At 36.1% G+C, this 25274-nt stretch overlaps 2 protein-coding genes across 2 annotated transcripts; one reads left to right on the top strand and one right to left on the bottom strand.

Annotated features, from left to right (window-relative positions):
• The first annotated feature begins 13250 nt into the window (after nucleotides 1–13250).
• Nucleotides 13251–20559, top strand: LOC143635861 (glycerophosphodiester phosphodiesterase GDPDL3-like). Its single transcript, XM_077103589.1, has 9 exons — nucleotides 13251–13614; nucleotides 15455–15748; nucleotides 16048–16160; nucleotides 16245–16746; nucleotides 16881–16919; nucleotides 17474–17758; nucleotides 18607–18749; nucleotides 18869–19355; nucleotides 20011–20559. The coding sequence occupies exons 1-9, from the start codon at nucleotides 13380–13382 to the stop codon at nucleotides 20307–20309; spliced, it is 2397 nt and encodes a 798-aa protein (XP_076959704.1). The 5' UTR covers nucleotides 13251–13379; the 3' UTR covers nucleotides 20310–20559.
• Nucleotides 20560–21838: 1279 nt separating this feature from the next.
• Nucleotides 21839–24640, bottom strand: LOC143635812 (small ribosomal subunit protein eS8-like). The gene is made up of 5 exons (XM_077103553.1): nucleotides 24545–24640; nucleotides 24375–24447; nucleotides 22749–23079; nucleotides 22175–22344; nucleotides 21839–22084 (listed from the first exon to the last, which is right to left on the bottom strand). The coding sequence occupies exons 1-5, from the start codon at nucleotides 24546–24548 to the stop codon at nucleotides 22006–22008; spliced, it is 657 nt and encodes a 218-aa protein (XP_076959668.1). The 5' UTR covers nucleotides 24549–24640; the 3' UTR covers nucleotides 21839–22005.
• Nucleotides 24641–25274: the final 634 nt, after the last annotated feature.

Here is a 25274-nt window from a genome sequence, read left to right as displayed (position 1 = left end):
CTCGGAATTCCGACAAGAAGCCTCCGGCCACCTCCCTTATTTCCCTTCTCGTTCTCTGGTAACCACCTCTCCTCCTCTCCCTCGGTTTTCATTTTCCGGCGGCTCTATCCCCCTCTACTCGTTTTTCCGGTGACCGGAAAACCGACCACCGGTGTACTGCCGTGCACCGCCTCTCCTCTCGCTAACCTCGTCTCTCTCTATCTGCTCTATCTCTCTGTCTCTCTCTTCTCTCTCTATCTCTCTGTCTCTCTCTTTATCTCTCTATCTCTCTCCGTCACTATCTCTCTCTCTCTCACTGGTGCGTATTTCCGGCGCGCCTCCGGCGGCCGGAATGGACTCCGGCGACAGGTAGGAAGACTGGTGGTGGTGACCCACCACATATCCGACAGCCTATATCTCCGACGACCCTACTCGGCTTCGACAATTGCTTTCGGTTAAACATCATATGGTAAGGGATTTAGAGTTTTAATCGTCCTTATATATAACTAACCGGTAATCAAGTCACAAATCTGCCCCCCCCCCCCTTAAACCGACTTTGGAGAGTCTTGGAATCATTTTTATTTATCTCCTAACTTATTATAAAACTTATTATTAGTATGATTATTATTCGTAGTATTATTATTATTATTGTTATTATTATTTTCTTTAACAAAACAAATTTTATCTTTCTTATTATTATTATTATTAACATTACTTTCATAAATTATAGATTATTATTACTATAATTATTATTATCATTATTTGTATGATTATTAAGTAATACTATAAATTCTATTATACAAATATTATCTACTTGTTTTATCGAACCGAAACCCATGTCGGGCCTAGTTGTCGTTTAACGTCATTGTCACTCGAATTATATATTTTTATCACTAATACTTTTATTATTAAAATGTTATAAGTATTAGTTATTATTAATATGGCACATATAATTAGTATAATAATAATAACAATAATAATAATAATTAAATCTTATAAATCTATTAATAACATATTCAACAATAAAGTAATAATTATTATATTTATTACTACTACTGCTAGTTTCAACAATAATTCTCAATTTGTAGTATTATTATATATTATATTCACCATTATCTTATATATCTAGATATATATAACATGTTTTAAAGTTATTATTATCATAACTATCCTTATTATTAATAATATCATTTTATTTTAAATTACCCATTAAGTACGAGTCCCTAATCATTAACAAACTAACCGGTAACCCGATTTACAACCGAACCTCCTCATTCAATGTTTCTAATATAATTTCATTATGTTTTCAAGTTCATTAATATATATTACATTATTTATTTTAGCTAAGGTGTTTATCGTTTCAAGTCGGATCTGTTCGTTTACCGTTCGAGCTTCATTTATTAATCTATTTATTTCTCGGTTCATCAATCGAGGTAAGTACTTTCATACCCCTTTTTCCATCTTTCGTCTTGGGGTGACATTTCATACTTATTAAACTAAATGCTTTAATTACTTGCATCTTAAACCCACAAACGTGATTGTATACCTTACTTGAATAATTGCTCGATTTGGTGTTGTATGCTTATTTGACTATTTGTTTATAGCTTTTGGGTGGTGAAACTATAAATCCTATACCATTTGGCAATGGCAAGGTGTCGTTAATGTATGCTATTAACGATAACTATAAATCCTAGACTACTCGGCATCTCCTTGTAGCTAGGTGGTGCTAATGTAAGCTTATTAGCAACTGTCATAAAATCCTAGACTAATTGCCAATGGCTAGGTGTCGCTAACTTGTTTAGCGATAACTATTTATTCCAGTTTATAGCTCTTATTTATTGTTTTGTATACAAGTTTTGTGGATTTTCATACTATACACTTATATGCTCAAACTTATGAATTGCTCACCAACCTTTGTGTTGACAAACTTTATTTTATGAGATGTTACAGGTTTGACTTTTGTTGACTCGAGTGCTTGATGGAAACGTTACCAAGACCTTTAGGATATTAGCAAAACGAACAATATAATTACTACTTGTATTCAGTTTGTTTGTGTAGACGAGAAGTGTTGTTTATCGATTTGTTGAAATAAAATGAGTTAAATGAATATTGTCACTTTAAATAGTGTCTTGTGTATTTGTCCAATCACGTTGCACCCTGGTGATGTGTGAAAAACGTATATAATATTAAAAACCAAGTTTTACCGAATTCACTAAAAAAAACCACACAAAATCGGCAAGTGTACCGGACGCAATGTAGCTAGCAAGTAAGAACGGATATCGAACCTTGGACACTATGGGTAAACTCTTATTATTAAACTTAATGATTACTAACCTAGACTTTCTTCTGAATTTTTTTATATTTTTTTATATTAATAAAACTAATAATAGTTAACTAATTAAAATTTAAAATAAAAATAGAACTTTATAAAATTGGGTTTAAAACAAATATGAGAAACGACTACCTAGGTAATGGAATCATACTAGTTAAATTAATAGTTAACGAACTTGACTTGGTTGAAAAACAATATCTTAAAAATATGACATTAAAGACCACTAAAATACGCTAGATCGCCTCACGGCCTCACCAACGACACCATAGAACTCTAATGACATGTGAAGCTCAATTGTTAAAGGTTTGGATCACCTCCCGGTCTCACCTTGCCTAATAATATTATGGTACCCCACAACCCAAATCACCTCCCGGTCTCTTCGGATACAATATATATTAATATAAAGGGGGTATTTTTAATTAACTTGAACACAACTTGAATCACAATAATCTTGGGGACCTAGGACAACCCACTCCCGTGCAATTATTACCCAAACCCGCAAAAGACAAAGATGACACAACACTAAATTGCCTCCCGGCCTCTCTAGTGAAAGAACAATAAAATCTAATAAACTTTTATAAAATTTCCCTATGGTTATTTCGACCATAAACCGCAAACAAGTTGAAAACACAAAGTAAACAACCTAATCAAGCGTCTAACAATCACCAAAAAACTATTAAACACAAGTGGAATAAATATTAAAAGAATAAACTAGATTCAATTACTCAACTATATTATGACCAAACCAATTAAAAACCTTACCATAATATTAAATCAACCAAAGTCAAATAAATAGTTCATCAAACAATTAAGCTAACATAGTACTCAACCAAAACCTAGGCAGTATAAAAGTTTAGTTACTCATAACAATAATAAAAGAAAACAATTCAATTGAATTCATGACAATACTTGTAAAGAAAAATATATAACTAATAATAATAATAGAATAGAACCTTTCTCTCAATTAACTTTGATCCGTTGACTAAGGCGCACAGTAGCACAAACCAAGACAAATTATATTTTATAAAAAACCAACTCAAAACAATTCAAAAGTGTAGGGTGTATCATCATCATCATCATCGTACTCAGTATATCCCACCAATAGCAAAGCTATGGTAGGGTCTGAGGAGGGTAAGATATAGGCAGCCTTACCTCTACCCCCGGCTCCGGTGAGACCCCCGGCTCGATAGTAGTTTTGCATCAAGCCTTGGACATAAGGCACATAGCACTCAATCATCGGGACACCGGCTGATCGGTGCATGTACCCTTATCTTTCAGCTATCAACGCCACTACATGATGCCTGATTAACCGTCCGTCACTTTTAACGTTATTTTCACGAGATTAGTAAAATAACGTCAAAATTAGTGCAATTTCACTTTTGCCCACCCGAGGGTTCACACATATATACATCATATGTGCGCACCGCAAGCAGGGCTAAAGGGTGTATCAATATAATTTATGTATATTTTAGACCACATCATCCGGCATGTTCCGCCTTTGGTCGGGGTGTGACATAACACCCTTGGCAAACACAACATCGTCCCACTCATAGGCTATCCCACATCGGCCGTGGACAAGAGAGATCCTTGGTTCATAAGTAATGTCCTGCCTCTTAACATCACCAACGCGTTTTGGGCAACCAAAAACAAATCCGTGAGCTCTTCGTGGGCAGAGCGGACAATATTGGTGATGCGAGGGGCCGGATGTTACAGTTGGTATCAGAGCCACTTTTGTGCCTTTCGGGATGATGTGACATGCCTCATCGAGGACGATGAGTCCAAAGGGGGGGTTGTTTGTAACACCCTTGGCAAACACAACATCGTCCCACTCTTAGGCTATCCCACATCGGCCGTGGACAAGAGAGATCCTTGGTTCATAAGTAATGTCCTGCCTCTTAACATCACCAACGCGTTTTGGGCAACCAAAAACAAATCCGTGAGCTCTTCGTGGGCAGAGCGGACAATATTGGTGGTGCGAGGGGCCGGATGTTACACCCGATTGGAATTGGATTCGGACTTGAGACATAGCAATGTAACACCCCGAAATTTCTAAGATAATGTTAACTATATTATTTAATAGTAGAGGGGAAGTTTACTCGGGTAAGCGGAGAAATAAATAAATAGAGTATGAGCTAGTATGGGTTGGGCTAGTGTTGGTTAATGGATATGAGTTATGGACTTGGGTCATGAAGGAAAGAAGGATGAGACCATGGGCTTAAGCCCATGATCCATAATTATAAAAGCCTTAATCACCAAATTATCATTCATTTCTCATACTCCATACACCACTCTCTCTCATCCTACTCTCTCTCTCTCTAAGCCAAAACCAATAAGAAGAAGAAGAAGAATTTATTTCCGACCCGAGGTAATGATAGTATGATATTGTAGAGATACAAACCCGTTAGATTTAGTCACAAAACAACGAGCCGACACCGTTAAACCATTGAAGTCATGAGATCCGGGTGGAATCGGGTATAAACCGAACCTAAGATGAGCTTAGGGATCACCCTAGCTCAGATCTGGATCGAACGGGACGAAAAAAGGTGAAAACGGTGGCCAAGCGAGTGAGATCTCGCTTTTCCGGCAAGATTCACGTTTTTCCGGCAACGGCGGCGCCGGAAAAGTCAGGTACGAGGTAACATATGTCAGGGAATGTTTCTGACCTAACCCTAGTTCATAAGCGGGGAAAGGACGAACCAGAAGTAATTCGTTAAGGGGGAAATAACGAACTAGCACTAATTCGTCACTTCCATTCGTTAAGAAGAGATAAAGAATTAGATGCCAGTTCGCTATGTTAAGATGACGAACCGGGATAACGAATTAAGCTAGCGAATTAGGCAGCAAAGCAGATAACGAATTAGATTGTGATTTAATAGCGAATTAGACCTTGATCTGATAACGAATTATGCTTAATTCGTTATAGAAAAATGAGTTCATGAATTAATTAATAATTTAAAATCGTAGTGAAAAATGTGATAAGACAATTAATAGAAATAAAACTTTTCCAAGCTGATCTGGCAGCTCGACCCCAGCCAGGGGCTCTGCCCCTTGGACCCTGCTAGGGGCTGCCGCCCCTAGAACCCCGTTGTCAGGGGCGCTGCCCCCGAACCCCCGTTCGTTGTGGGTAATAATTGAGACTAGAAAGACGATATGATTAGCAATAGTTATTGATATTGTAATTATTAAACAGTTAGACGCGCACGGCTCGAGAAGGAATAACCAGTAGCAGAAGAAGTAACCGAAATCAGGTGAGTTTCTAGCCCCATTTCTTTGTTATGTTTTCGGGGGTGTGTGCATACTTGATGTGAAGTGTGAATACACTTACCTTAAGTGGTAAGTGTATGCTATAGATGTTATACGAGGTAGCTATTATATAATGTTTGTCGGTACGTGAACGATCTTCGGATATTACACGTATCGCCAAGGATAGTGATTGCCAAGTGGTTGTTAGTGTGTATGAATGCTATGATGTGACTTGCTTATTATGTAAATGATGAACTGATACGAAGTGTGATGTAGACAAGTAGAGGTAGAGTGTATTAGAAGTGGCAAGGGTCTAGTAAGAGTGTTAGTGGCATGACGATGGTACGTGGTAGGGTAAGCCTATACGTGACTTCGTTATTAAAGTGGCAAAGTGGCATAACGTTGTACGTTATTAAAGTGGCATAACGTTATTCGTTATTAAAGTGGCTAAGCTGTAGGGGTAAATAAGAGGCTAAGTGGTAAGGTGAGCAGGTTAGATAGCGGGCTATGTGTCTTCGGATACATATATAATTGCATGTGGTGGTTGTATGATACGTTGCTTGATTAACTAGAACTCACTCAGCGTAGCTGACTTTTAGTATGCACGCAGGTGAGCTGATTATAGAGTTAGCATGAGGACGGCACATGGCATTGATTGAACGGCTGGCATCCGAAGACAGAAGAGAAGATGTTTTAAATATAATGTTTTGGGTTATAATATCAAAGAAAAGATTTAATGTTTTGTAAAGAAGGATGATGTTTTAATGTTCCGCGAATGTTTTAATTAACTCTGATATTTAGAACTGCGTTTATGAGTAAATCCAACACCAAAGTAGGGCTACCGGTAACGGGGCCTTACAAGCAACCTCTATCCCAAATTCTCAATTCCCTTCCAATGCCACTTGAGCTAAGGCTCATCAACCGGACATTGACTAAAAACACTTTACACGCTCGATTGATAAATAATAATAATTATAATAATAAATATAAATATAAACCAAACCAAATACATGATAAGTATTCGCAGGGCCAACCCTAGGCAAGGGCAGGCCAGGCTCTCTGCGTGTTTTTTTTTCTTTTTCTTTTCTGGAGCACTAAATTTCTATATATAATTTTATTTATATATTGAAAAACTTATCAGGCCATCTATATAAAACATTAAAACTTCAAACCTTATCGGTTAGCTATTACGTAATTTTTTTATGTTTATTGATATAATGTTAATAGTCGTTGAAAAAAATAGCTTATATAATTCGTTATGGCTAATGTTTTCATATTCGAATCGGACATTGAACCGGCCAGGCAGCCGGTTCACCGGTTCAACCGGTTGAACTAGTCAGACCGGTCGAACCGATTTGGCTTAAAAAGGGTGAATAAAAGACTTTTATGCATTTTGACCTTTTTTATGATAATTAACCTCAGTTTATGCATTTTGACGTCTGTTTATGCATTTTGAACTCTTGTATGCATGTTGACCTCCGTTTATGCGTTTTGACATTTGTTCATGCGTTTTGACGTCCGTTTATACGTTTTGACCTTTGTTTATGTGTTTTTGACCTCTGCTTATGCGTTTTGATCTCCGTTTATGGCTTTTGAACTCCTTTATGTGTTTTGACATCCTTTTATGTGATTTGACGTTTGTTTATGCGTTTTGTACTAAATGATTTCGACATAATTAAAATTTTTAAACAACGATTGGTTAATTAGTAAACTTAAAAATAAATGAACAGCTTTTTTTATTTTTGAAATGGTTTAATGCGGGTTTTATATATATATTATTTACATATTGAAAAACTTATTAGGCCATCTATATAAAACGTCAAAACTTCAAACCTTATCGGTTAGCCATTACGTAAGTTTGATATGTTTATTGATATAACGTTAATCATCGTTTAAAAAATAGCTAACGTTAATCACCGTTGAAAAAAATAGCTTATATAATTTGTCATGGCCTAAGGGCTTTTTTCTAACATGTAAAGAGCACTTGAATCCTCAAGACATGCTATGAGCATCCAAGCCGATTTCATTGGTTTTAATATGGTTTGGTATCAAGGTAACTTGTTACATATAGTGATACCCCAATGGAAAACTATAAACAAAATCTTGATAAAGAGTAAAAACTAAAAAGGTTCTAACACTTTAGAATAAAACACATATCTCCTTTATTTCAATAACACAAAGAAAGTAGAATTTCTACAAAACTAACATAACACTCGAAATAAGCTAGTTAACAAAGCATTGCTATATAATTACAAATTTAAAATAAGCCGATGACATGGATAGAGACAAAAAATAGTCAACATTAGTCATACCTAGCTTCTAAGCCATGAACAATCCAGTAAAGCCTCGTATATTGAATCCAATGTAGTATTTATATGAAATGATCTTCGAGCACTTATGAGTAATAAGATCACAATTCTTTTGTCTTTAACCTCTCCGTAGTGAGAGAAATTCGCTTTATGGTTACCATTCACCGTGATAATAAATGCAAGTATCATAGAACAATTAAGGAAACAAGTATATTTGTGAGAGCATATTTATCCTAAACTCTTAATCGTCACTTGGTATATATAGCAGATAATGTTATATAACTTTAATTATAGCGATTACTCTGAATGACTAGTGATCCTTTTTTAAGCATGTTTCTATACAACTCTGAAGGGTCGAATTCGCACATTCATATTCTATACAAGCAATGTATCACACATATTAACTGATTCAAGTTAACTATTTGGTATCATATTCTTCTGAGAGCTTTGTTGCATACTTCCTAATTCCTATTAGTATAATCAAATGAATGAAGATACAAAATACGCTTCAAAGTACAAATACCAACATCAACATATTTCTTTGAACAACAAAAACATAATTTACTAAACCTTATATATTCATAAGTAAATAAATAAATATTATTATGTTTTCATGAACCCATGTAGGCACGTGGCAGGTGGTCAAGTTTCGCGGACCCATGTTCAGCTGTCGTTCACTCCAATGCTTATCTATTCGGCTGCACTCCGGCTTGCTTATTTAAATTATATTAAAATCTTATGTTTTTATTTTATTTGTATTAAATAAATATTTATTTAACTAATTTATATGAGTTCTTTAATGCACTCTATCTTTTAGTTATATTTGTTGTACAATTATTATGTCTACCTTATAATAGTAGTTTAATTAATGGGGGGAAATGATGATGTTCGGCTTTCTTTAGATGATGAAAATTGAAATCATGATCAATGAAACTCTCAATAGAATTGGAAAAATAGTTTAGTTTGCATTTTACAACCATTAATATTAACTTTAGTGATGTGTAATTTTTTAAATGTTTGGATTATAGTTGTAAAAGTTGTTAGGCGTTGTAAGATCGGTCAACTAGGAAGTTATATTTATGATTACTCTACGTATATAGATAGGACTCGTAGAGTGCTTAGACAAGATATATTATAAAGAAATTACTTTTTAGAAAATTATAGATATGTCAAACGTGGCTGTATATTATAATTTTGTAAATCAAAATGATACAAGCTTTAAATACAAAAGTGTTCAAAAAATGACGTTTATTTTTATTTTTTGAACAACTAAGATTTATAAAAAAAAAACAAAAGCAAGAAGCAAATGGCCAGAGGATATACAAAAGTACACCCAAAATCTAGAATCAACAACATCATAACGATACTAGATTCAACCCGAAGACGTGACTGCTAGGACCGCAAAATGGATGAAAAAACTTGCACCAATTACCTTAAGAAGGTGTAAGAAAAACCCCCACACACGGAGGCCGCGCCACCGGTTTTCACTCCGTTGTGTTTTTGATGCAGTCCCAAACCGTACCCGGGGACCCCTTTAACATAAATTACAAAATATTGAAAGTACACCAATGTTCCCAGTCGAGTGCATGCGTCTTCGCCCGATTCCTGATCCAAAGAAAACTTGATGTTTTGATTTCCGCCAAAAGTTTCCCGATGTCTACCCGATAACTAGAGAATACCACGTTATTTCGCATCCTCCAAATATTCCAGCAAGATATAAGAATGATTGCCTGCACCATTTTCGTCTTCGTAACCGAGCCGGGGTTATTATGATGTACCTGCAAAAGATCATGAACAGAGAAAGCATATATAGGAGGAATCGAGAGCCAACTAGAGACCATTTGCCACACCAAAGTGCTAACATAACAAGAAGTGAAGATGTGTTCCACGTTCTCATCCCGGTCGCCACATAGTGGGCAACATAAGGAGGACACACTGATGTTTCTCCTCTCAAGTGCCGTTCTTGTTGGAAGACGATCAAGATTCATTCGCCACCCGAAAATGTTTCCCTTACGTGGCACCCATTTATTCCACATGTATTTGATTGTATGACCCTGAGGTTGTTTCATGGAGTCATGAATTAATTTCTTGATTTCCTTGACTGAAAAATCACCCGAGTTACCTGACATCCACTGCCATTTATCGAGTAAACCTGTCAGGGTCGTTTGAGAAATGAGATTACTGAGCTCGGCAAGTTCCTCAATTTCCTGCGGAAAAGATGGTTGACGGTACCAACACCATTTAGGAATGTTGGAGACACTCGCGTCAGAAGCACTAAATCTATCTCGTACAGTGCAACCTTTAAACTTTTCCAACAGGAAGAGAGCTGGAAAAAGAATTTTAAACGGTACTGTAGAAGCCCACACATCAGTCCAAAACTGAGTATTGGACCCGTTACCCACAACACTTTTAGTAGTAGTAGGCTTAGGTTGATGTTCTTGTTACTCATGGACACTTCTTTTTTGCAAATGTTACTCCAGACACTAGAGAGGCCTTTTTTGATGGGATGAAGTTTCCATGTTTCGGATTAAAATGAATGCTCCTTACAATCACTCTCCAAAGCCTGTTCGGTTCCGTTTTGTACCTCCACACCCATTTTGCAAGCAAGCTTGAATTAATGTCTTGGAGAGATCCCAGTCCGAGCCCCCCATCATCCACCGGTTGAGTGATAATATCCCAACGAACCCAATGCATCCTCCTCCTTCCGTCCGTGTCTCCCCATAAAAATTTACGTCTCATGCCTTCAAGTTTGTTAATGACATTCCCAGGTGCTTGATAGAGAGAAAAGTAGTAAATTGGTAAAGAGTTTAGAACCAATTTAATTAAAGTGGTTCTACCCCCAATGGATAAACTGGTAGCCTTCCACAGAGAAAGCCACGCTTCAAAAGTATCGATAACTGGGGCCCAATTATTATACCGATTCTTATTACCCCCAACCTTTAGTCCTAAATACATGAACGGAAGAGATCCATGCTTGCATCCAATTAGATCGGCCATGCTTTTATTTTCCTCCAGAGATGTCTTCACACCATAAAGGCATGACTTATTTAGGTTTATTTTAAGGCCCGACACGAGGAAAAAACAATTCATAAGTCGTCTAATATTAATTAGATCTGCCTCCTCCCATGTGCCCAAAAACATTACATCATCTGCAGATACAAGATGCGACACCTTCGGACCTCCGTTTGGAAGTGAAATCCCGTTAAAAATGCTCGCCGAAGTTGCACTAATCAAGAAGCTTGAAAGAGCTTCCATGGACCAGTATGAAGATAAACGGTGATAACGGGTCGCCTTGCCTTACCCCCCTATAGCATTGGAACTCAAGAGTGGGGGACCCGTTAACCAAAACCGAGGAACGCGTTGAGGCGAATATTCCTTGAATCCAACATCTCCATAAGGTAGGGAAGTTCATTTGTTGGAAAACCATATCAATAAAGTTCCAATTAATGGTGTCAAAAGCCTTTTCGAAGTCTATTTTGAAGAAGAAGGCACGAGATTTGGAGCGTTTGACCCAGGAGATAACTTCATTTGCAATTAATGGTCCATCCAAGATGTTCCGATCAGATAGATACGCTGATTGCTCTTCCGATATAACAGTGCCTATAACCTTTTTCAGTCAATTGGCGAGGACCTTGGAAATAACTTTGCTGATACACCCGATAAGATTAATATGACGGAAGTCGTTTAAGCTTTTCGGATCGTTTACTTTAGGGATTAAGGTAATGAAAGAAGAGCTACAACCTTTAGAAATTTTCCCGGTATCATGAAAGCGTAACATGATATTGAAAAAATCATCTACAAATAGATCCCAATAGTGCTTTATGAAAGTGAAGGTGAAACCATCAGGCCCCGGGGCTTTGTCCCCGCCACAATCCCACACCGCATTTTTAACTTCAACAAGAGAGAACAGAGATATAAGGAAAGAACCTTGCTCTCCCGATAGTTTTTTAACGTGATGACATGTGAAAGTTGGCCATGATTGAACCGACTCACTAAATTTGAGCTCGAAAAAATCCTTGACCTCGTTCTTCACCAGAGACGGTTCAGCACACCAAGCCCCATCAATCATGAGACCATTCAACCTGCTTTTTGCCACTCGACTATTTATAAATCCATGGAAAAAAGCTGAGTTTTCATCCCCTTCCACGGCCCATTTGACCCTTGATTTTTGTTGGAGTTCTTTCATTCGGTTGTCATTGATCGTAGCCACTATGTTTTTGTGCTCGGTGTATTCAGTTGCTTCAGCGTCAGACAAGTCGTGGGTTTCACTCAGTAGATCCAATCTTTCTAGGGTAGCCATGGAGTTGGTAAGATTTGCATCCTCCACTTGTTTAGTTGTCTTGTTCCATTCTTTAATTGCTTCTTTAATGCATCTTAGTTTTCCAGCCAAAGCTACGTCCGGAGCACCTACAAAAGCAAAGGAACTGACAGAGGAACGAACAACGTTGTCTAGACTAGGTTTGTGAAGCCAAGCATTAAAAAATTTAAAAGGAATAGGACCGTAATTTGAAGACGTGGTGCTCAGAAGTAGAGGACAGTGATCCGAGAGATTTTTCGGGAGAGCACGGAGAGTGGCGGTTGGCCAAAGCCCCCAAAACTTATCACATACTAGCATCCGGTCCAATTTGCTTAGCTTGTTATCCCCATCGAGCCATCTTGTGAATTTAAAACCGTTCATGATATACTCGGAGAGGTTTGTATCGTAAATGAAAGAGTTGAAATCAGCAGCCTGTGTAGAATCAAAAATGCAGTTTTTTCTTTCTTCCGCCGATCTTACTTGATTAAAGTCACCGAGAAAGATCCAATCACCCTCACGTGATACTTTTAAATCTTTGAGTTGTTCCCATAAAACCCTTTTTGCCGAGGCGCTCTGTGGAGCATATACATTTACCACATGAACCCGCTCACTAACCCCTTTAATTGTACCGCATATTAAAAGGAAATAGCGGTCTTTAATTGTGTCTATTCTTGAAAAAATTCCAGGGTCTTAAAGACAGGCAACCCCCCCTGACCTGCCCTCCGAGTTTACCCAATCAACCTCAATAGGCGAGTTCCCCCATAATTTTGAGAACTTTATTTTTGTACCATCTGAAAACATGGTTTCCTGTATTGCAATGAAACCGACCCCGTGTTCTTTCTTTATATTTTTAATCCACATTGCTTTGTGAGCGTTGCCCACTCCCCTAATATTTATTGTGAGAAAATTCATTGATTCATCAAGTCATTCCCCGATCCCCTAACTAGACTTGCTAATTGATTTGAGTAGTTTTCCACATGCATACCCACAAGACTCCTTACCATAATAGAAGCTAAAGAACTTAGCCAAGCCAAGCCAAGCCAAGCCGATTCTATCCAAGCCAATCCAAGCCAAGCCAAGCCAAGCCAAGCCAAGCCAAGCCAAGCCAAGCCAAGCCAAGCCGAACACAGTTAGTAAATCCAAGTGGGCCGAATATAATAGTAATAATATCACATCATTGCTTACACCTTCCCACCGGTACTACTATTAATAGATTCATATGTCAAAAATTGCGTATAATAATAATAATAATAATAATATTTCGTCAAACTCAAATCTTACACTCCAGTACTCCACAACAACCAACAACAATCTCCGGTTAGAGTTTCCGGCAATGTGGAAGCTCCGGTGGCTACTGAGCCTCATAACAATAATAATAATAATAATATGTTCAGTATCGTTAGCCGCTGCTCAAGGATCCGGTAACAAAACCTCGCCGTGGCAAACTCTAAGAGGTAGTTAATAGTAATGCAGCTAACTAATATTTCTACACGTTTTGTTCGTTCGGAATTGATTTAAGTTTTGGATGAATTAGGTTACGGAAGAGTGAATGCATGTGTTTTGAGTTGATTTTAATGTAGAGTTTGTGAATGTTAGGTTTAAGTAACCTGTGATCTGTTATCAGGCGGTAATGCAGCAACTAATTATACGCGTTTTGTTTAATCGATTAATAGGTTCACTCGTTCGGTGTTTGTGTTATGAATTTATTTCAGTTTCGGATGAATTAGGTTATGGATAAGTGAATGCATGTGTTTTGAGTTGATTTTAGTGTAGAGTTTGTGAATGTTAGGTTTAAGTAACTGAATGATTTGTGATCTGTTATCAGCTGGTAATGCAGCTAACTTATTGTACACGTTTTGTTCAATCGATTAATAGTTTCACTCGTTCGGTGTATGTGTTATGAATTGATTTAAGTTTTGGATGAATTAGGTTTTCGAAGAGTGAATGCATGTGTTTTGAGTTGATTTTTAGTGTAGAGTTTGTGAATGTTAGGTATAAGTAGTTGAATGATTTGTGATTTGTTATCAGCTGATAATGCAGCAACTAATTGTACGCGTTTTGTTTAATCGGTAATAGGTTTACTTATTCGGTGTTTGTGTTATGAGTTGATTTCATTTTGGATGAATTAGGTTATGGATAAGTGAATGCATGTGTTTTGAGTTGATTTTAGTGTAGAGTTTGTGAATGTCAGGTTTAAGTAATTGTGAATGATTTGTGGATTTAAGCTGTGAATTTGTGATCTATTATCAGCTGGTAATGCAGCAACTAATTGTACACATTTTTTTCAATCGTGTTGTTCGTTCCGTCTTTGTCTTTGGAGTTGATTTCAGTTTCGAATGAATTGTACAAATGCATGAGGTTATTCTAGTGTAGATTTAGTGGAAATTAGGTTTAAGTAATCGAAGGATTTGTGCATTTAAGCTTGTGAATATGTGATAAGTTTGTGTTTGGATACTGATTTTTGTTTCGGATGAAATAAGGTTTAAGCAATCAAAGTATTTGTGCATTTAAGTTGTGGATTTGTGATATGTTAGCTTTTGAAAGATACATGCGTAGAACTGATAGAAGATCAGCAGTGTGAAACGAGCTTAATGCATATGATATTTAGATTTCATTAACTGTCAGTTGATTGTTGAAGTTCTAAGTATAAGATATAGTGTATCATGATTTGCTTTTATAAATATATTTCAGTTTTGAAGGATTTGGGATGTGGAAGTGAGACTGTAGGAAGTTTTGTGTTTTAATTCAGTTCTAGTGTTTTGGGATTTGTGTTTAATTAAAGTATCTGTGTAAATGAGCTGTGGATTTGTGATCTGTTACTTTCTGAAAGATTTTATGCATAGAAGATTAGATGGTTCAAAACACATTTATTGCATATGCTTTTTTGATTTTGTTAGCGATTATTTGACTGTTCGAAGTTCTAAATAATAAGATATTTTAACTGGATTACTAAAACTATAACTGGTTTAAGTGGTTTCACAACACATTTGTTTCTGCTTTGGAGAACTTTTGAAGTATTGTATTCTGAAAGAAGCTTAGCTACTAGCTAAGATATCAAGATATGTGAATTGTAGTAATTGTTCTGATAAATGCAGTGCACACTGTCTAGCAAGGGCTGATGCTTTAACTTGATGGGACTATTAGGTCCAATACATCATGTATATTATATTACTGACCTATTTGTTTTGTATCATAATAAATTTCAAAGTTGGTTATTCCAAGCTATGGGCGCTAACTTTAGCTATCTTTATAACATGTTCTTAAATATGAAATATACTTTCTACACTTTTGCAGGAGATCCTCCTTTGGTTGTTGCACACGGTGGGTTTTCAGGATTATTTCCTGACTCAAGTATCAGTGCCTACACGTTTGCTTTGATTACTGGCTTATCTAACACGATCTTGTGGTGTGATGTACAATTAACCAGTGATAATGTTGGGGTTTGCCTTCCATATCTTAATATTGAGAATGGTACCACAATTTCTTCAGATTATGAGAAGAGGAACAAAACCTACCTTGTGAATGGGGTGCCTACATCGGGATGGTTTCCTGTGGATTTTTCACTTGATGACCTGGACAAAGTATTCTGTAAGTTTGAACATATTTTACTTAACCTTCCATATTATCATGAGCATATTATGATGGGTGACTTAAATTTACACTTAATGTCAAATATAACTTTGACCGAAATTGAAACTTTCGTTGATGCTGTCTTTGTTGCAATTTGAATACAAATAAACCAGATTTTGCATGAACAAATAAATTGATAAATAGTTATATAAAGAGAACTAGAGAACAACATATCACATAGATATCAAATTTTCAGTTGTCAGGGTACATCCTCCTGGTCTTACAGTTACTCACAATTTCTTCTTGTATTGCAATAGTAACACAAGGCATCCTGTCTCGAAGTCCAGTTTTTGATGGATCATTCAAAGTACTAACTGTTGAAGATGTTGTTGAGCAAGTGAAACCACCTGGATTGTGGTTGAACATTCAGGTGATTATTAGTTTGTAAGATATGAACTCTATGTAGTTGAAAAGCATTCCATGTCTGCTAATCATTCTCTATATGCCTTTGCAGCATGATGCATTTTACAGCCAACACAATTTGAGTATGAGAAATTATGTCATCCGCACGTCAAGAAGAGTAATCATAAACTACATATCATCTCCGGAAGTTAACTTTCTGAGAAGTATTTTGACAAGATTCAAAGCAAGCAAAACGAAACTAGTTTTTCGTTTTCTAGGGCAGGACGAAACCGAGCCGTCAACCAACCAAACATATGGTTCTCTTTTGACTAATTTGACTTATATCAAGACATTCGCTTCTGGGATTCTTGTTCCTAAATCGTATATATGGCCTGTGGATAACGATTTCTATCTACTACCATCTACCTCACTAGTTTTAGATGCTCACAAGGAGGGTCTTGAAGTTTTTGCTTCTGATTTTATGAATGATGCATCGTTTGCATATAATTACAGTTATGACCCTGTATCAGAGTATCTCTCTTTTGTTGATAATGGAAAGTTCACTGTGGATGGTGTTCTGTCTGACAACCCTATTACTCCATCAACAGCTTTTGGTAAGTTTACACACTAACTTATCTCATTTTGATGTCTCTCTATATATTTCCACTTATGGTTAAAAATAAATTCCACAGTTATAAGTATTAATGCGCTAATTCTTTTTTGGAATCTTATTGTTTTAATCATGCAGATTGCTTATCTCACCTGGGAAAAGATCAACCTAAGCAAGGTTAGTCTTTTGAACAATGTTTGAAGTTGGCTATTTTGTAGAGATGGCAATTTCGATCCATTTACATATGAATGTGTTCATTTGGGTTGTTTTATTCAAATGTTCAAATAGGTTTAATACAATAGTGGTAGCTAAAAGGGGAACGGGTTTAAAGTCACCCAGAGTCAGTTTTAATGCATAAACTCCTAGATCATTTTTTCCAAATATTCAGAGATTGTTATCGTAATAATATTGTTTTTATAATTATAACTAACACCTCCATTTATTATTAATTTTCCCAAAAAAGGAAAGTGTTAGGGTCTCAACCCAAAGTTTGTCTTTTATGCATTACAATCTCCTAAATTGTTTTATATAAAGAACTTAGATTATTACTGTAATTCTATTACTTTCGTGATCTTACTTGGTGTATGAATTTATTATAAAGTTTTTAAAAAATGGTCAAAAATGAGTTATAGCGGGTCAACCCAACCCGGCCAAGCCTGTTTTGATCCGTACATAAAAACGACCTGTTTCAACTTGACTGATACATGGCTTATCTTTTGTTCTTGCTACAGCAAAACCATTAATCATCACATCTGAAGGAGCAAGTGGGGACTACCCAGGCTGTACTGATTTGGCATATAGAAAAGCTGTTTCTGACGGTGCAGATATTATCGACTGTCCTGTTCAAATTACAAGTGACGGGACACCTATTTGTTTAGGTTCTATAAATCTACTTGATAGAACAACAGTTTCAGAGACAGGTTTTAGCAATCTTACATCAAATATTGCTGAGCTTGAGGAAGGTACTGGAATATATACATTCAGCCTCACATGGAGCCAGATTCAGAGTTTGACACGTAAGTAATATACTCACCATTCTGTTTCGTTTATATATTTAATAAAGGGTTATATTTCAACCAATTTACTTATGAAAGGGTCAATTTGGCTGTGTTTTATCTTAAATGAGTCAAATCAGATAGTTTGGTTAAAAGGGAACAAATCATGGCTGTTGAAAGTCGCCAAAGTCTGTTTTTAATGAAGACAACCTCCTAGCTGTTTTCATCATAAATTGACTGCTGAACTTTAACTGCACACCTATGAGTTGAAAATTGTTTAATTTTTATTATAAACTTCTTCATCATGCCTGAAAAGCTTTTCTTGCCATTTTTGTAGATTATAAACTTGTACTCTAATAGCCATTATTACATTTCAATTTTCCATAATTCAGAATTTTACTTTAAATGTGATATATATGTTAAATACACATGAGTTAAATCTAAACGGGCGCCTGGATTACAATAAAAAAAAATCTAAGCTTCGCTTACATCTTGTGTCGCGAAGCGAGTTCAAATTTTCCAAAAAAAATCATTGTAGATGTTCTTCTTAAGAATTAAACTTGTAGCTACAATATTGTTAAATAGTTAACTAAAATACATAAAAAAAAAATTAGGGACTTGTATGTCAATAATCAGAACTTGAGGGGTCCAAGTGTATCTTCCGGTCTTCTTAAAATATATGTTTTTACATTTTCACTAACAGCTGTCTTTGTGAAAAAAAAAATGAATTTTTGAGTTCAGACCTTGCTTTAGTATTTATTTTCTCGATATTATTTGATGCTTTAGCCGTTGGTCACATTAACTGTGTCTTTCTACACTTATACTGACCTCTGTTCTTTTTCCTTTTTTTTTCCTTTTTATGTTGTTAGCTGCAATGTCCAATACATATAAGAACTACTCTATGTTTCGGAATCCGAAAGCCAAAAATGATGGAAAGATTATGACCTTGTCTGACTTTCTCGACTTTGCAAGCAATGCTACTTCTATTTCTGGCGTCTTGATCAATATTAAGGTAAGTCTTTGCTGTTCATCTCCTATTTTGCATCTTATAATATCTTCTATTATTAAAGTATAAAAATTCTTATAAAAGCCCAACGGGTTTATAACGTGCTTGGTTCTTTTAACATCCAGAATGCACCATACCTAGCAGCAAATCAAGGACTAAGCGTTGTAGATGCAGTGATGAATGTACTGAATAACTCCACTTACAAAAATCAAAAAACCAAGAAAATATTAATCCAATCTCCCGAAGGCGGAGTTTTGAAACTATTCAAGGCAAAAGGCAACCGGCACGAGCTCGTTTACGAAGTTAATGAAAATATCCGTGACGCTCAAAATTCAACAATATCAGAAATCAGTGAGATTGCTAACTCAGTTGTTGTTGGAAAAGTATCGGTTTTCCCTAAAACTGCAGGATTTCTTGTTGGTCAAACTGATGTGGTGGCAAAGCTTCAGGCATTCAAGCTCCCGGTTTACGTACAGCTTATGAATAATGAGTTTGTCTCACAGCCATGGGATTTCTTTTCTGACCCGTATGTTGAAATAAATTCGTATGTTCTGGGAGCTAATGTTGATGGGGTTATTACAGATTATCCAGCTACTGCAGCCCGATACAGAAGTAAGTTTATTATATTATATAAACTCTATTCATTATTATTCCAATTATGCTTTAATTGAAGAATTAGACAAGAGACAAGAATATTATGTACAGTCGGGGATGGACGGGTTGGCGGTGGGTCAAAACGGGTTCGGATTGAAATAGTCTGGGTCGGGATGCGGGTCAAAGTTGCTCGAGTTGAAACAAGAGGATTTTATCCATTTTTGGGTCAAAATGGGTTGGGTTGGGTCGGGCCGAGTTGGTTTGACCTGCAAACATTTTTTTGTCCATTATCTTACAGATCTTTATAACATAATAGTACGGATTTTATAGTTACAAATACAATATTATTACATTAATTACTAAATATATCAAATTATTAATAAAACAGGCTTCAAGGGATGAAGCCCGGCTTGCATTTTTGTCCATCTTTTATGACTTTTCGTTAATTAGTACATTGATTATAGTTACAAATACAATATTATTACATTAATAAGTATAATAATAAAACTTACGTAACGGAGAAAGCAAGTGATATTTTAGTATGGGTTGAATTAAGTTGGGCGTGCCGGGCCCATAAAAACTTAACTCATTTTTTTCTAGTTTTGTAAATAATTAATATGGTAGTCATTTATTTATATATTTATTTATTATTATTAAATTTTGGCAAATACAGGTAGCCCGTGTTTAGGATTACCACCAAATCAGACCCCACCATACATGGAACCCGCTAAACCGGGCCAGTTGCTGCAAATCATATCACCACAAATGATGCCTCCAGCCGAGGCCCCCAACCCAATCCTAACGTTGGCCGATGTAGCCGACGCTCCTATTCCACCCGCCACAAAGAAATCGCCACTGCCAGCTGGCAACTCAACGTCACCTAGCAGCCAACCACCTACAGTCACAGCCAGGGTTCTGCTCTCTTCTCTAGCCACCGCCACAGTCATCTTTCTCACAGTTAGTTTGGGTTAGTTGAAATGACAGTATTTTTCAGCTCTCACACGGTTAGTTTGGGTTAGTTGTTGAGAATGTTTTGAACCAGTTTCGGGTCATGCTATTTTTTTTAGTTTTTGTAAGTATTAATGTTCCTCGTGTGTAGTTTGAGAATTAAAGGTAGAGATTGTGTGGAACATATGTTGTGAATTCGTTGTACCTTTTGACGGTTGGCTTTATTGCTTTCGGTGTGTAGGTTTAGATCTTGTTATGCAAACAAGATTTTCGTGTTTCTCTATATCTAGCCAGTCAAATGTGTAGTTCTTTCAAACGTTACTTAATAAACGATTTATCATGAAATTTTCAAGACAAAAATGGCAAAGATCACTATTTTTAGGCGTGTAAGGATGGTGGGTTGAAATTGGAATGTGAACACAACCCGTATATTTATTTGTGTCGAAGATAATTATAGTTTGTATACAATCGTCCAACTTGTATACAATTTGTGTAGTCTGTTTATGAAAACGGGTTGAAACAGTTTTGACGGGCAGCAAGAAAGATCTTTTCGTGTTACGATAATTTTAAGTTAGATGAAGGCCAAGTGTTTACCAACATGGGGTTTCTGTATCACTTACAGGTTTTATCATTGGGTCTCTATATTGGTGTTATTTGCATCTTAAACAAGTACTAATGATTTCAACTTTGAAGATACGGGTTTGTCTTTTTGATTACGCTTATTCAACTAGATAGCTCGTTAAAAACTCAAGATAACTTGATTCGGACTTGTTGATTATAACTATTTTAGGAGTTTGAACGAGACAAACTTGCTTGACAAAGAAAACGTAAGATTAGATGCAGAGTTACAACCATTCGGAACATAAAAATCAGTTTATGGCTGGCAGATGGGAACAACGAAAATCGAACAAAAAAATTGGTTTTTGGTTAAATATAACTAGGGTCTAGGGATAGACTTTTTTTTTTTGCAGAGTATAGGTAGTGATAGAGGTGCACAAAAAGGTCGGGTCCGAACCCGACCCGGTGTACCCAACCCAGAACCAGTTCCTACCGTACCCAACCCGCGGGTAGGACCAGGTATAGGATTTCTCCCTGGAGCCATACCCGGAATCGGAACCAACCCAGAACTGGTGGAACCAAAAACGGAAATGCCCGGTCAAAACCCGACCCAATCTTACTCAAAACCCGGAGGAACCGGTCAAAACCCGACTATATCCGAAACAGGTTCCTACCCGATTCCAGGTTCAAAAAATACCCAATAGGTAGAGATATTTATTTTTTGGTCTTCGAATTCACACATTACCGTTTTCAATTTTTCTTGAACTAAAAATGACATCGACCTGAAACAGGTTCCTACCCGATTCCAGGTTCAAAAAATACCCAATAGGTAGAGATATTTATTTTTTGGTCTTCGAATTCACACATTACCGTTTTCAATTTTTCTTGAACTAAAAATGACATCGACCTGAAACGTTAGTTTTTTTGAAACTTGGTTTTAATTGAGTTTAGTTATTAACCAGTCCGAAAGAGCAGTCTATTTGCAAACAAATAAGTTATGGAAATGAGATCAAGCATGCATGCATAAAAAAAAGTCATGACAACAAATACTAAAAAAGTCAACAGAATCAAACCTAACTAACCAAAGTCAACAAAACCTGAGCCATATCATTCCTCAAAAACAAATAGAACAAACACCAAACTATTATAAAGAAATACAGGTTTAAGCGGCAGCGCCCTTTCCTTTCTTCTTTTGTAGCTTCTTCATGTAGAACTCAAGCTCTTTCCCTTCCAATATGTATCTAAAAACACGCAAAAGCACGCCAATTTAAACTTTCTTATTTTAATTCCAACACAAAAAATATTATAAGATAAGAAACATATTCATGTACCCGTCAGCACGTCCACACTGGCCAGGGCGTGATGAGATGGCAGCTAGAAGACGACCACTTGAAAACTGCTCTTCGACATGTGGGTCCAGTTTACGCTCTTCTTGACGTTTTTCCAACTTCCTCACAACATGGTTACTCTTTTTGGCCTCTTCAGTTGCACCTTCTCCTTCCTATAAAGCAACCAAAATAAAAAATATATATAATTTAATAAGCAACAATAAATGTGTCTATATTAACATAATTTAATCATGTATAACCGTTGTGACAAAACACGAGTATGACGGTTGAAATGTATAACTTTGTAATTTGAGGATAAAGTTAAGAAAAAAAAAGTCCTTATAGCAATTCTGGTCCTCAAGTTTACAAAATACATGTACGGTCCCAACTAGCATTTTGAAAGCCTAGCACGAATGTTCCTTACGTTCATGTGAAAAGACTAAAATACCCTTAATGATTAAAAAAAATGAAACACTCTTAAATGAGTTCTGACTTTATAAACAAATCACAACAATAACTAACTTGTTTCTATATTAAATTAAATAAAACTAATAATTAATTTCAAACAAGAACATACCTCTCCCTCTTTTTTGGCTGCAGCTGTTTTCTTCTTGCGACCGATATCAACACCATAGTGTTGAAAATACCATTGCTTGAACGGTGCAGCGTCCACCTGGACAATTGCACTCTTGACCAGTGTCTGAGTTCTGACCAACTCGTTGTTGGATGCATTGTAAACCACATCCAAAATACGGGTCTTACGGGTCACAGCCTCACTTCCCCATGAGTAGTTACCGGTGTCCAACCTCAACGCCCTCCATTTAACATTTCCCCCACGAACCCTGACCCTCCTAACGGTCTTGTTGCTAGAAATCTTGGTGTTTGCTGGCTGTCTTCCGAGCTCATACCTTGATTAAACACAATATAAAACTGTTTTGAGATTGAGATGATAAACCCTCATTACTAGAAGCAAACGAGCCGAGCCGCTTGCAAGCCACTGAAAACAATATCGATAAAAAGTTCGAAACGAGCCAAGCCTTTATGAGCCCGAGTCTTAAATAAAACTCCATAGGTTATCAAGCCCAAGCTCGAGCCTTGTAAAGAAAAATTGTTTAGGTTCACCAAGCCAAAGGCCCAAAACTAGCCTAATGTTTATAAGGCTTTAACTATACTAATTTCACACTACACACTTACATAGACAAGCTCAAACCGAGCTATAGCTCATTAAAGTTTTTTCTCAAAAAATATAAATATAATTAAAAAAGTATATAATATAAAACTTATCTATAATATATATATAAACGAAAACACAAAAATCCTACGTGTCGCGATATGGTCGCTCCCTCTTTTTTTGGAGTCACTAGATTTGCTTGATTTGTAAATGGAGGCTTCTCATGCATTTGACTCGAATTCATGGGTATGGGTCTCATCAAACCCAAATATTTCTTAAACGGGTTATAACATCTCATTAAATTAAAAACTAATCTCACCAAATATTTGATTTAAAAATCCTATAAAGTAGGGATATACTAAAAATTAATATATGATTTATTTAAAAAAAGATATATATTATTTATAATTAAAAAACCAATTTTATAGTAAAAAAAATAAACGGGTTTTGGGTCACATCAAACCCATATAGTTTTTAAACTGGGTTATAACATCTCATTTATTTGTGAAACAAATTATCATCAAACCATAAGTATATTATTAACTTTCATACAATAAAAAAATGAAAAAATAAAAATTCAAAAAATAAATAAATATTAGAAACATATAATATAAAACAACCCCCGTGATACGGGGGATAAAAACTAGTAATATATAAACAAGAAACAAGCCAAGCCGAAGCTGAGTTCAAAAAAATTGTATAGAAAAAACTCCCGATACGAGTTCAAGTTTTGGAAAAAGTGCCCCGAACAAGGCAAGCTATATCTAAGACTCTACTTATGAGAAAATAAACAATGTTTAGTAAGGCAGTGATACATTATGCAACAATAACCATAATCAGGCTAAAAACACTTGTATAAATGCTATAAAAACTTAAAAAAATTCATTTAATTTAGAGTCAAGAGTGAAACTACATAACAGGTGGTATGCATAACTATCTAATAATATCAAACAGTACAATTAAATTCCTACCAGATCCATAATAAAGAAACTAAAATGACAAAAATTAAATAATAATAATAATAATTCTTACTTTCGCTTCTTCCTCCAGGCCTTCTTCTTGCCTCCAGTTGCACGCCTCTTGTGCATAGAATCACGAGAGATACCTAATAATAATAATAATAATAATAATAATAATAATAATAAATGTCAATCAAATATATGAACGTAATGAACAGTAGTAATTGGTAATATTGCACGTACCCATGGTTGCTGCTGCTGCAGATGTCCACTCTAGATGAAACTAGGGTTTGGAAATGGCGGCTTTAAAGCCTATTATTATTATTATTATTATGAAGATTGATTGATACAGCTTATACAGCATGGGCTGGACAAAGCTACTAGCCCATGACACTACAATACATATATACTATGTGGCCCAAATATAAAACATATTCAAAGTTAGAGGGAGAAATAACCCGGAACCGGTTTTTTACGCCCGGGTTTCTAATGCATGAACATGTATCCGACCTTACTCGTAGGGAATTATTAGAGTATGCATTTTAGTACTGGTAATACACGAAAACCGGAACCGGGTTTTTCAAATGCAAGATCTATACTCGAAAAATAACTTCAAACTACCAAAAAAAAAGTCCAGCTCCTTATAGTACTCGATATATACTCGATAGTATGAATTTTTTCAATACCAGGAAATAGGGTATTCAAATACCCGGTTATATACCCGACCTGAACCGGATGCATAGGGTATGGTGTTAAGAGACAATACTTGGACCCAACCTGAACCTGACCCGGGTATGGCCAATACACGATTTTTCAATACCCAATCATATCTGAACCCGGTTTCGAGGGGTAATAGAAAAACCCGATTTGTGCACATCTATTCAAAGTAGATAGATCAATTTAGTAGGGATGTTAACTGATTGGTGTTCGGGTTTTTCGGTTTATATGAATTTTATTTGGTGTTTTGTAAGAC

The sequence above is a fragment of the Bidens hawaiensis genome, unplaced genomic scaffold (assembly GCF_021521415.1).
Source record: "Bidens hawaiensis isolate Kalapana, Puna unplaced genomic scaffold, B.hawaiensis_p1.1 tig00007737_1, whole genome shotgun sequence".
NCBI lineage: Eukaryota > Viridiplantae > Streptophyta > Magnoliopsida > Asterales > Asteraceae > Bidens > Bidens hawaiensis.
This window is presented reverse-complemented; position numbering and strand designations above follow the sequence as displayed.

Bases quoted from the DNA above. Each gene is read 5' to 3' on its own strand.
- LOC143635861 (XM_077103589.1), top strand. From the start codon at position 13,380: ATGTCAAAAATTGCGTATAATAATAATAATAATAATAATATTTCGTCA. The intron at 15,749-16,047 runs GTAAGTTTGAAC...GTATTGCAATAG, and splicing joins TGACCTGGACAAAGTATTCT to TAACACAAGGCATCCTGTCT. The intron at 16,920-17,473 runs GTTAGTCTTTTG...TTCTTGCTACAG, and splicing joins AAAAGATCAACCTAAGCAAG to CAAAACCATTAATCATCACA.
- LOC143635812 (XM_077103553.1), bottom strand. The intron at 22,345-22,748 runs GTATGTTCTTGT...GTTGCTTTATAG, and splicing joins CAGCCAAAAAAGAGGGAGAG to GAAGGAGAAGGTGCAACTGA. The intron at 22,085-22,174 runs GTACATGAATAT...GCGTGTTTTTAG, and splicing joins CAGTGTGGACGTGCTGACGG to ATACATATTGGAAGGGAAAG.